Genomic DNA, 12,324 nt, shown 5'->3' with positions numbered 1-12,324 from the left:
CCCGCCATACCCCTCCCTCCAGCCCCCATCCCATCCCTGCCCTCCTGTCTCAGCGCCACCCCCATCCCCCTCCCCCGCAGACTCACTGGGAAAGGAGAAGCAGCGTGGCTCAGTGGAAAGAACATGGGCTTTGGAGTCAGAGGTCATGGGTTCAAATCCCGGTTCCGCCACTTGTCAGCTGTGTGACTTTGGGCAAGTCACTTAACTTCTCTGTGCCTCAGTGACCTCATCTGGAAAATGGGGATTAAGACTGTGAGCCCTCCGTGGGACAACCTGATCACCTTGTAACCTACCCAGCGCTTAGAACAGTGCTTTGCACATAGTAAGCGCTTAATAAATGTCATTATTATTATTATTATTATTATTATTATTATTAGAAGGTGTCAGCTTCTCCCAATCCCAATGCCAGCACCATCCCTCCTCCCCTCTCCTTTCCTTCCCCTCCTTAGAAGTCCAAAACATCTGCTTTTACCACCCCCTCCAGATTCTTGTAGCCGTCATCTACTGCACCCATCTACTGGTCCCATCTACTGGTACTGCATCTACTGGTCCCACCTCCAACTTCTTTAATCATTTTGACCCCTTTCTCACCCATCTACTGGTACTGCATCTACTGGTCCCACCTCCAACTTCTTTAATCATTCTGACCCCTTTCTCACCTTCCTTCTCTCTTTTTCCATGCCCACTCTGATCCTTGGAGACTTCAACATCCACATGGATGTACCCAGTGACTCCTCTGCCGCCCACCTTCTATCACTCCTTGACTCTGCCAACCTCCTGCTCCACCGCATCTCCCCCACTCACCGTCTTGGCCACACCCTCGATCTCATCATCTCTCACCACTGCACTATCTCCACCCTCACCAACTCTGAAATCCCCCTCTCTGACCATAACCTTCTCACCTGCCTCCTCTCTCACACTCCCCCTCCCTGTATTACTCCCCCACAGAGACCTCCGCTCTCTCGACCCCATCCATCTCTCTCAGCACATCACGGCCCACCTTGCCTCCCTATCTACTCTACCCACTCTTGATGACCAAATTGATGTTCTCAACATCAAGGGAGTGAGTATGCCTAAGTGAGTGTCTGTCTCCCCACTTCTAGACTATAAGCTCTGGTATTATTACACAGTACATAAATCTCTCCATGAAAGCCACTGGACGAGTGATCTTGATCAATACTGCAAAAATCCTCCCTTTCCTCTCCATCCGTATTGCCAACAATTATTTCTCACCTTGCATCCGTCTGTTTGCTGACCTTCCCGCCTCTGTCTCTCCCTTCTCCAGTCGATTTTTCACTGTACTGCCCAGACTGTTTTTCTGAAAAACCATTCAGTCCGTATCTCCCCATGCCTCAAAAATCTCCACACTGTTGCCCATCCAAATCTGCAAACAGAAACTCCTTACCACTGGCTTTAAAAGCAATCACTCTCTCCCTCCTACCTTCCCTCACTAATCTTCTAGTACAACCCAATAAAACAGTAGTATTTATTGAACCCAGTCCACATACTCCACTTCTCTAATGCCACCCTACTCTCTGTTCCTTGATTTCATCTATCTCATCAGCAAACCCTTGCCCTCATCCTCCCTCTGGCCTGAAATTCCTTCCCCCTTCACATCTTACAGTCCACCACGCTCCCCACGTTCAAAACCCTCCTAAAATCACATCTCCTTCAAAAGGACTTCCCCATCTAAGCCCTCATTTCCCTTCCCACCCTCCCCTCTTCACTTGGCTGTGTAGCCCTTAAGAATTTTGATATTCACTCCATCACCACAGCACCTACGTACATACTCTACTACCTCCCTTATTCATTCAATCGTATTTATTCACTCAATCGTATTTATTGAGTGCTTACTGTGTGCAGAGCACTGTACTAAGCGCTTGGGAAGTACAAGTTGGCAACATATAGAGACGGTCCCTACCCAACAACGGGCTCACAGTCTAGAAGACTGTGACTTCTAGAAGACTGTCCCTTATCTGTAAAGTGTTTCTCCTACTGTAGACTATATGCTCTTTGTTGGCCAGGACCTTAACTACCAACTCTATCGTACTGAATTTCCCAAGTGCTTAGTATGATGCTCTGCACACATTAAGTGCTCAATAAGTACCACTGACTGATGTTGCTGTGCAGGCTAGACTGGTAGGATTACATCACTTTAATTCTCTACTCCGTACCAGTCGGTCTGGTCCCTATTAATCAAGAGCCTTTTCATTTAAGGAATCTAATCTAAGTGTTGTTGTATCTATGGAGATGCAAACGAGCTCCAACATTACTGCCTTCTGAAGGCAATTAAAAAAATAATCGTTTGGTGTGGGGGGGGGTGGGAGAGATTTTTCCGTGGTCTGCCTCCGCTTGCTTGGTTTCACTGCTCATGGCCTACATTTGCACTTTTGAGTAATATCCAAATAATACCAAAATGTGAAACCAAGCCAGCTCGTTGGGGCCATTTTAATCCTACTTGGATTAACACCAGAAATCTTTCATTACTATGAACTTCACCTTCAAGGTAAATAAGTGAAGCCCTCTTAGAATGCATTTCTCTCTGACCATGAGACTGCTGGTAGAACAGAGAACTTCAAAATTTTCCCTGAATGAGTTCCATTTCAATAGGCACTTGCTTAGGTACTCAGAGATGATGGACTTTAAAAATATTTCTATAGAATAAACTAGGGCTTTAAGAATATTTGTACGGACTAAACTATAAACTACTCCAGGAACCAGCATGGGGAAACGACAACTCTCTTCTCAACCTGGAACCAAGACTTAGTTTCTGGATACACTGGGGCAATTTTTCCCAACCAAGGTGAATTCTGAAGTCTACGAGAAGGTTGTCTCACTCCTGGGTCCCCAATATACTAACATTTCTCCTTTTTGAAATCCCCTTCCCTCCCCCGCCATTTATGCACTGTGCTACCTTGGGCAAAACACTTCACTTCTCTGTGCCTCAGTTCCCTCATCTGAAAAATGGGGATGAAGACTGTGAGCCCCCTGTGGGACAACCTGATCACCATGTAACGTCCCCAGTGCTTAGTCCAGCGCTCTGCACACAGTAAGTGCTCAATCAATAGGATTGAATGAATAAATGAACAGGGATTGTCTATCTGGGGTGAAACTGTAATAATAATAATAATAATAATAATAGCATCATTATTATTATTATTGTAGTTTCCAAGCGCTTAGTCCAGCACTCTGCACACAGTAAGAGCTCAATCAATAGGATTGAATGAATAAATGAATAGGGATTGTCTATCTGGGGCCGAATGGTAATACTGATAATGGCATTATTATTATTGTAATTTCCAAGCGCTTAGTCCAGCCCTCTGCACACAGTAAGCGCTCAATCAATAGGACTGAATAAATGAATGGGGATTGTCTATCTGCTGCCGAATTGTAATACTGATAATGGCATTATTAGTATTGTAGTTTCCAAGCGCTTAGTCCAGCACTCTGCACACCCAGGTAAGCACTCAATCAATAGGACTGAATGAATGAATGGGGACTATCTGTGGCCGAATTGTAATACTGATAATGGCATTATTATTATTGTAGTCTCAATCAATCAATCGTATTCATTGAGTGCTTACTGTGTGCAGAGCACTGCACTAAGCGCTTGGGAAGTACAAGTTGGCAACATATAGAGACGGTCCCTACCCAACAGTGGGCTCACAGTCTAAAAGGGGGAGACAGAGAACAAAACCAAACATACTAACAAAATAAAATAAATAGAATAGATATGTACAAGATATAGTAATAAATATGTACAAACATATATACAAATATACAGGTGATATACACATATACAGGTGAATATATATACACATATATGTATATGCATATGTATACATATGTACATGTATACATATATACAGTTTCCAAGCGCTTAGTCCAATCAATCAATCAATCGTATTTATTGAGCGCTTACTGTGTGCAGAGCACTGGACTAAGAGCTTGGGAAGTACAAGTTGGCAACATATAGAGACAGTCCCTACCCAACAGTGGGCTCACAGTCTAAAAGGGGGAGACAGAGAACAAAACCAAACATACTAACAAAAGAAAATAAATAGAATATGTACAAGTAAAATAAATAGGGTAATAAATATGTACAAACATATATACATATATACAGGTGGTATACATATATACAGGTGGTATACATATACCGGGGATATAATAATAATAATGATGGTATTTGTTAAGCGCTTACTATGTGCAAAGCACTGTTAGCACTGTACTAAGCGCTTGGGAAGTACAAGTTGGCAACATATAGAGACGGTCCCTACCCAACAGTGGGCTCACAGTCTAAAAGGGGGAGACAGAGAACAAAACCAAAAATACTAACAAAGTAAAATAAATAGAATAGATATGTACAAGTAAAATAAATAGAGTAATAAATATGTACAAACATATATACAGGTGGTATACACATATAGAGGTGATATACATATACCGGTGATATAATAATAATAATGAGGGTATTTGTTAAGCGCTTACTATGTGCAAAGCACTGTTAGCACTGGACTAAGCGCTTGGGAAGTCCAAGTTGGCAACATATAGAGACGGTCCCTACCCAACAGTGGGCTCACAGTCTAAAAGGGGGAGACAGAGAACAAAACCAAACATGCTAACAAAATAAAATAAACAGAATAGATATGTACAAGTAAAATAGAGTAATAAATATGTACAAACATATACACAAATATACAGGTGATATACATATATACAGGTGAATATATACATATATGTATACATATATACACACATATATATGTATGTATGTATATATATGTATACATATATACACACATACAAATATATGTATACATATGTACATCTATACATATATACAGTTTCCAAGCGCTTATTCCAGCACTCTGCACGCAGTAAGCGCTCAATCAATAGGGTTGAATGAATGAATGGGGATTGTCTATCTGGGGCCGAATTGTAATAATAACAATCATCATCATCATCAATCGTATTTATTGAGCACTTACTATGTGCAGAGCACTGTACTAAGCGCTTGGGAAGTACAAATGGCATTATTGGGAAGTAATGGCATTATTATCACTATTGTAGTAGTTTCCAAGCGCTTAATCCAGCGCTCTGCACACTGAGGTAAGCGCTCATTGAGGAGAGGTCCCCCTCTCCATCTCCCCATCTTACCTCCTTCCCTTCCCCACAGCACCTGTATATATGTATATATGTTTGTACGTATTTATTACTCTATTTATTTTACTTGTACATATCTATTCTATTTATTTCATTTTGTTAGTATGTTTGGTTTTGTTCTCTGTCTCCCCCTTTTAGACTGTGAGCCCACTGTTGGGTAGGCACTGTCTCTATATGTTGCCAACTTGGACTTCCCAAGCGCTTAGTACAGTGCTCTGCACACAGTAAGCGCTCAATAAATACAATTGATGATGATGACGGGCTCACAGTCTAAAAGGGGGGGAGAGAGAGAGAGAGAGAGAGAGAGAGAGAGAGAGAGAGAGAGAGAGAGAACAGAGAGAGAGAGAGAACAAAACCAAACATACTAACAAAATAAAATAAGTAGAATAGATATTTACAGGTAAAATAAATAGAATAATACATATGTACAAACATATATACAGGTGGTATACATATACCAGTGATATACATATATACAGGTGAATATATACAAATATGTATATACATGTATATGCATACATATATACATATGTATATATATATGTATACATACACATATATACAGTTTCCAAGCGCTTAGTCCAGCACTCTGCACGCAGTAAGCGCTCAATCAATAGGATTGAATGAACGAATGGGGATTGTCTATCTGGGGCCGAATTGTAATAATAACAATCATCATCATCATCAATCGTATTTATTGAGCACTTACTATGTGCAGAGCACTGTACTAAGCGCTTGGGAAGTACAAACGGCATTATTGGGAAGTAATGGCATTATTATTACTATTGTAGTAGTTTCCAAGCGCTTAGGCCAGCGCTCTGCACACCGAGGTAAGCGCTCATTGAGGAGGAGTCCCCCTCTCCATCCCCCCCATCTTACATCCTTCCCTTCCCCACAGCACGTGTATATATGTATATATGTTTGTACGTATTTATTACTCTATTTATTTTACTTGTACATATCTATTCTATTTATTTCATTTTGTTAGTATGTTTGGTTTTGTTCTCTGTCTCCCCCTTTTAGACTGTGAGCCCACTGTTGGGTAGGGACTGTCTCTATATGTTGCCAACTTGGACTTCCCAAGCGCTTAGTACAGTGCTCTGCACACAGTAAGCGCTCAATAAATACGATTGATGATGATGATGGGCTCACAGTCTAAAAGGGGGAGAGAGAGAGAGAGAGAGAGAAACAGAGAGAGAGAGAACAAAACCAAACATACTAACAAAATAAAATAAGTAGAATAGATATGTACAGGTAAAATAAATAGAATAATACATATGTACAAACATATATACAGGTGGTATACATATACCAGTGATATACATATATACAGGTGAATATATACAAATATGTATATGCATGTATATGCATACATATATACATATGTATATATATGTATACATACACATATATACAGTTTCCAAGCGCTTAGTCCAGCCCTCTGCACGCAGTAAGCGCTCAATCAATAGGATTGAATGAACGAATGGGGATTGTCTATCTGGGGCCGAATTGTAATAATAACAATCATCATCATCATCAATCGTATTTATTGAGCGCTTACTATGTGCAGAGCACTGTACTAAGCGCTTGGGAAGTACAAACGGCATTATTGGGAAGTAATGGCATTATTATTACTATTGTAGTAGTTTCCAAGCGCTTAGGCCAGCGCTCTGCACACTGAGGTAAGCGCTCATTGAGGAGGAGTCCCCCTCTCCATCGCCCCCATCTTACCTCCTTCCCTTCCCCACAGCACCTGTATATATGTATATATGTTTGTACGTATTTATTACTCTATTTATTTTACTTGTACATATCTATTCTATTTATTTCATTCTGTTAGTATTTTTGGTTTTGTTCTCTGTCTCCCCCTTTTAGACTGTGAGCCCGCTGTTGGGTAGGGACTGTCTCTATATGTTGCCTACTTGTACTTCCCAAGCGCTTAGTACAGTGCTCTGCACACAGTAAGCGCTCAATAAATACGATTGATGATGATGATGGGCTCACAGTCTAAAAGGGGGAGAGAGAGAGAGAGAGAGAGAACAGAGAGAGAGAGAGAACAAAACCAAACATACTAACAAAATAAAATAAGTAGAATAGATATGTACAGGTAAAATAAATAGAATAATACATATGTACAAACATATATACATATATACAGGTGGTATACATATATACAGGTGATATACATATACCGGTGATATACATATATACAGGTGAATATATACAAATACGTATATGCATGAATAGATATGTACAAGTAAAATAAATAGAATAATACATACGTACAAACATATATACATATATACAGGTGATATACATATACCGGTGATATACATATATACAGGTGAATATATACAAATATGTATATGCATGTATATGCATACATATATGCATACATATATACATATGTATACATACACATATGTATACATATGTACATGTACACATATATACAGTTTCCAAGCGCTTAGTCCAGCACTCTGCACGCAGTAAGCGCTCAATCAATAGGATTGAATGAACGAATGGGGATTGTCTATCTGGGGCCGAATTGTAATAATAACAATCCTCATCATCATCAATCGTATTTATTGAGCGCTTACTATGTGCAGAGCACTGTACTAAGCGCTTGGGAAGTACAAACGGCATTATTGGGAAATAATGGCATTATTATTACTACTGTAGTAGTTTCCAAGCGCTTAGTCCAGCGCTCTGCACACCGAGGTAAGCGCTCATTGAGGAGGAGTCCCCCTCTCCATCCCCCCCATCTTACATCCTTCCCTTCCCCACAGCACCTGTATATATGTATATATGTTTGTACGTATTTATTACTCTATTTATTTTACTTGTACATATCTATTCTATTTATTTCATTTTGTTAGTATGTTTGGTTTTGTTCTCTGTCTCCCCCTTTTAGACTGTGAGCCCACTGTTGGGTAGGGACTGTCTCTATATGTTGCCAACTTGGACTTCCCAAGCGCTTAGTACAGTGCTCTGCACACAGTAAGCGCTCAATAAATACGATTGATGATGATGATGGGCTCACAGTCTAAAAGGGGGAGAGAGAGAGAGAGAGAGAGAGAACAGAGAGAGAGAGAGAACAAAACCAAACATACTAACAAAATAAAATAAGTAGAATAGATATGTACAAGTAAAATAAATAGAATAACACATACGTACAAACATATATACAGGTGGTATACATATATACAGGTGATATACATATACCGGTGATATACATATATACAGGTGAATATATACAAATATGTATATGCATGCATATGTATACATATATGCATACATATATACATATGTATATGTATACATACATGACTATGTATACATATGTACATGTATACATATATACAGTTTCCAAGCGTTTAGTCCAGCCCTCTGCACGCAGTAAGCGCTCAATCAACAGGACTGAATGAACGAATGGGGATTGTCTATCTGGGGCCGAACTGTAATAATAACAATCCTCATCATCATCAATCGTATTTATTGAGCGCTTACTATGTGCAGAGCACTGCACTAAGCGCTTGGGAAGTACAAACGGCATTATTGGGAAGTAATGGCATTATTATTACTATTATAGTAGTTTCCAAGCGCTTAGTCCAGCGCTCTGCACACCGAGGTAAGCGCTCATTGAGGAGGAGTCCCCCTCTCCATCCCCCCATCTTACCTCCTTCCCTTCCCCACAGCACCTGTATATAGGTTTGTACGTATTTATTACTCTATTTATTTTACTTGTACATATCTATTCTATTTATTTCATTTTGTTAGTATGCTTGGTTTTGTTCTCTGTCTCCCCCTTTTAGACTGTGAGCCCACTGTTGGGTAGGGACTGTCTCTTTATGTTGCCGACTTGGACTTCCCAAGCGCTTAGTACAGTGCTCTGCACACAGTAAGCGCCCAATAAATACGGATGATGATGATGATGATGGGCTCACAGTCTAAAAGGGGGAGAGCGAGAGAGAGAACAGAGAGATAGAGAAAACAAAACCAAACATACTAACAAAATAAAATAAGTAGAATAGATATGTACAGGTAAAATAAATAGAATAATACATATGTACAAACATATATACATATATACAGGTGGTATAGATATATACTGGTGATATACATATATACAGGTGAGTATATACATATATGCATACATATATACATGTGTGTATATGTATACATACATACATACATGTGTATGTATACATATGTACATGTGTATGCATACATATGTACATGTATACATTTATACAGTTTCCAAGCGCTTAGTCCAGCCCTCTGCACGCAGTAAGCGCTCAATCAACAGGACTGAATGAACGAATGGGGATTGTCTATCTGGGGCCGAACTGTAATAATAACAATCCTCATCATCATCAATCGTATTTATTGAGCGCTTACTATGTGCAGAGCACTGCACTAAGCGCTTGGGAAGTACAAACGGCATTATTGGGAAATAATGGCATTATTATTACTACTGTAGTAGTTTCCAAGCGCTTAGTCCAGCGCTCTGCACACTGAGGTAAGCGCTCTTTGAGGAGGAGTCCCCCTCTCCATCCCCCCATCTTACCTCCTTCCCTTCCCCACAGCACCTGTATATAGGTATATATGTTTGCATGTATTTATTACTCTATTTATTTATTTTACTTGTACATACCTATTCGACTTATTTTATTTTGTTAGTGTGTTTGGTTTTGTCTCTCCCTTTTAGACTGTGAACCCACTGTTGGGTAGGGACTGTCTCTATAGGTTGCCAAGTTGTACTCCCCAAGCGCTTAGTACAGTGCTCTGCACATAGTAAGCGCTCAATAAATACGATTGATGATGAGTGAATGAGTGGCTCGGCCCGCCCCCCGCCGCCCGGGCCTCGTGCGGGCGGCTTCACCTGTGAGGATGAGGCGGTCCCGCGCCGGAGGGTCGGCCATTACCGGGGCCGTGCGGGCCGCTCCCGCCTGCAGCCGCCCGCCGCCCGCTCCCTTCGCCATGGCGGCCCCGCCGCTCTCCCTCAGCGCCTCAGCGCCTCAGCGCTTCACTTCCGGTGCCGCGCTCGCGCGCGCCCCGCCAAATACCGCGAGAGTACAGGAAGCCCGCCTCCTCCACGCCCGGCCGGGGCGCATGCGTGGAAGGGACCATGCGCGGGGGCTCGGCGGGGAGGGCGGGAGAGCCCATATCTCCCGTTCCAGGAGGGGGGACAATTGAATTAATAATAAGGCGCATGCGCGGAAGGGACCACGCGCGGGGAATCGGCGGGGGGGGTGCGGTGGGACAGCCCATTTCTCCCGCTCCGGGGGGAGATTATCGGATAATCAATCAATCAATCGTATTTATTGAGCGCTTACTGTGTGCAGAGCACTGTACTAAGCGCTTGGGAAGCATAAATTGGCAACATCTAGAGACAGTCCCTACCCAACAGTGGGCTCACAGTCTAGAAGGGGGAGACAGAGAACAAAACCAAACATACAAAATAAAATAAATAGAATAGATAGGTACAAATAAAATAAATAAATAAATAAATAGAGTAATAAATATGTACAAACATATATACATATATACAATCAATAATAATCAATCGTATTTATTGAGCGCTTCCTGTGTGCAGAGCACTGTACTAAGCGCTTGGGAAGTCCAAGCTGGCAACATATAGAGACGGTCCCTACCCAACAGCGGGCTCACAGTCTAGAAGGGGGAGACAGACAACAAAACAAAACATACTAACAAAATAAAATAAATAGAATAAATATGTACAAGTAAAGTAAATAAATAGATAGAGTAATAAATACATACAGCCCACTGTTGGGTAGGGACCGTCTCTTTATGTTACCAACTTGTACTTCCCAAGCGCTTAGTACAGTGCTCTCCACACAGTAAGCACTCAATAAATACGATTGAATGAATGAATGAATATATACATATATACAGGTGCTGTGGGGAAGGGAAGGAGGTAAGGCAGGGGGATGGGGAGGAGGGGGAGAGGAAGGAGGGAGCTCAGTGTGGGAAGGCCTCCTGGAGGAGGTGAGCCCTCAGTAGGGCTTTGAAGGGAGGGAGAGAGCTAGCTTGGCGGATAGCTTGGCATAGTGGCTAGAGCATGGAGCTGAGAGTCAGAAGGTCGTGGGTTCTAATCCCACCTCTGCCACTTGCCTTGGAGAAGCAGCGTGGCTCAGTGGAAAGAACCCGGGCTTTGGAGTCAGAGGTCATGGGTTCAAATCCCCGCTCCACCAATTGTCAGCTGGGTGACTTTGGGCAAGTCACTTCACTTCTCTGTGCCTCAGTTTCCTCATCTGTAAATGGGGGATTAAGACTGTGAGCTCCTCGTGGGACAACCTGATCACCTTGTAACCTCCCCAGCGCTTAGAACAGTGCTTTGCACATAGTAAGCTCTTAATAAATGCCATCATTATTATTATTATTGTCTGCTGTGTGAGCTTGGGCAAGTCACTTAACTTCGTGGAGCCTCAGTTACCTCATCTGGAAAATGGGGGGGAAGACTGAGAGCCCCACGTGGGACAACCTGATCACCTTGTATGCCCCCAGCTCTTAGAACAGTGCTTGGCACATAGTAAGCGCTTAACAAACGCCATCATTATTATTATTCCCTGGGCCTCAGTGACCTTATCTTCTAGACTGTGAGCCCGCTGTTGGGTAGGGACCGTCCCTATATGTTGCCAACTTGTACTTCCCAAGTGCTTAGTACAGTGCTCTGCACACAGTAATCGCTCAATAAATACGATTGAATGAATGAATGAATGAAAAAGTCCCTATCCACGGGGAGCTTAACATAAGTAAATCATGGTTTTAATATGTGCCAGACACCACTACGTGCTGGCGTGGGTGCAAGCAAATCCGGTTGGACACACGTCCCGTCCCACAATCTCAATCCCCATTTTACAGATGAGGTAACTGAGGCCCAAGGAAGTGAAGTGATTTGCCCAAGGTCACAGCAGACAAATAGCAGAGCAGGGATTAGAACTCATGTTTGAACATATTTATTACTCTATTTATTTATTTATTTACTTATTTTACTTGTACATATCTATTCTATTTATTTTATTTTGTTAGTATGTTTGGTTTTGTTCTCTGCCTCCCCCTTTTAGACTGTGAGCCCACTGTTGGGTAGGGACTGTCTCTATACATTGCCAACTTGTACTTCCCAAGCGTTTA

The 12,324-nt window shown here is 41.8% G+C and overlaps 1 protein-coding gene across 2 annotated transcripts in view; it reads right to left on the bottom strand.

Annotated features, from left to right (window-relative positions):
* The window catches only part of TMEM41B (transmembrane protein 41B), a 30,231-nt gene extending 20,064 nt beyond the window's left edge, over positions 1-10,167 (bottom strand). The window contains exon 1 of one of the 2 annotated variants that reach the window (XM_038764606.1): positions 10,052-10,167. In XM_038764606.1, the coding sequence (XP_038620534.1) occupies positions 10,052-10,151 (100 nt within the window). In that variant the 5' untranslated portion in view covers positions 10,152-10,167. Of the gene's footprint in view, positions 1-1,233; positions 1,385-10,051 lie in introns of those variants that run through there. The other variant, XM_038764607.1, reaches the window with a different exon arrangement.
* Positions 10,168-12,324: the final 2,157 nt, after the last annotated feature.

Source organism: Tachyglossus aculeatus, chromosome 22, assembly GCF_015852505.1.
Source record: "Tachyglossus aculeatus isolate mTacAcu1 chromosome 22, mTacAcu1.pri, whole genome shotgun sequence".
Taxonomy (NCBI): domain Eukaryota; kingdom Metazoa; phylum Chordata; class Mammalia; order Monotremata; family Tachyglossidae; genus Tachyglossus; species Tachyglossus aculeatus.
This window is presented reverse-complemented; position numbering and strand designations above follow the sequence as displayed.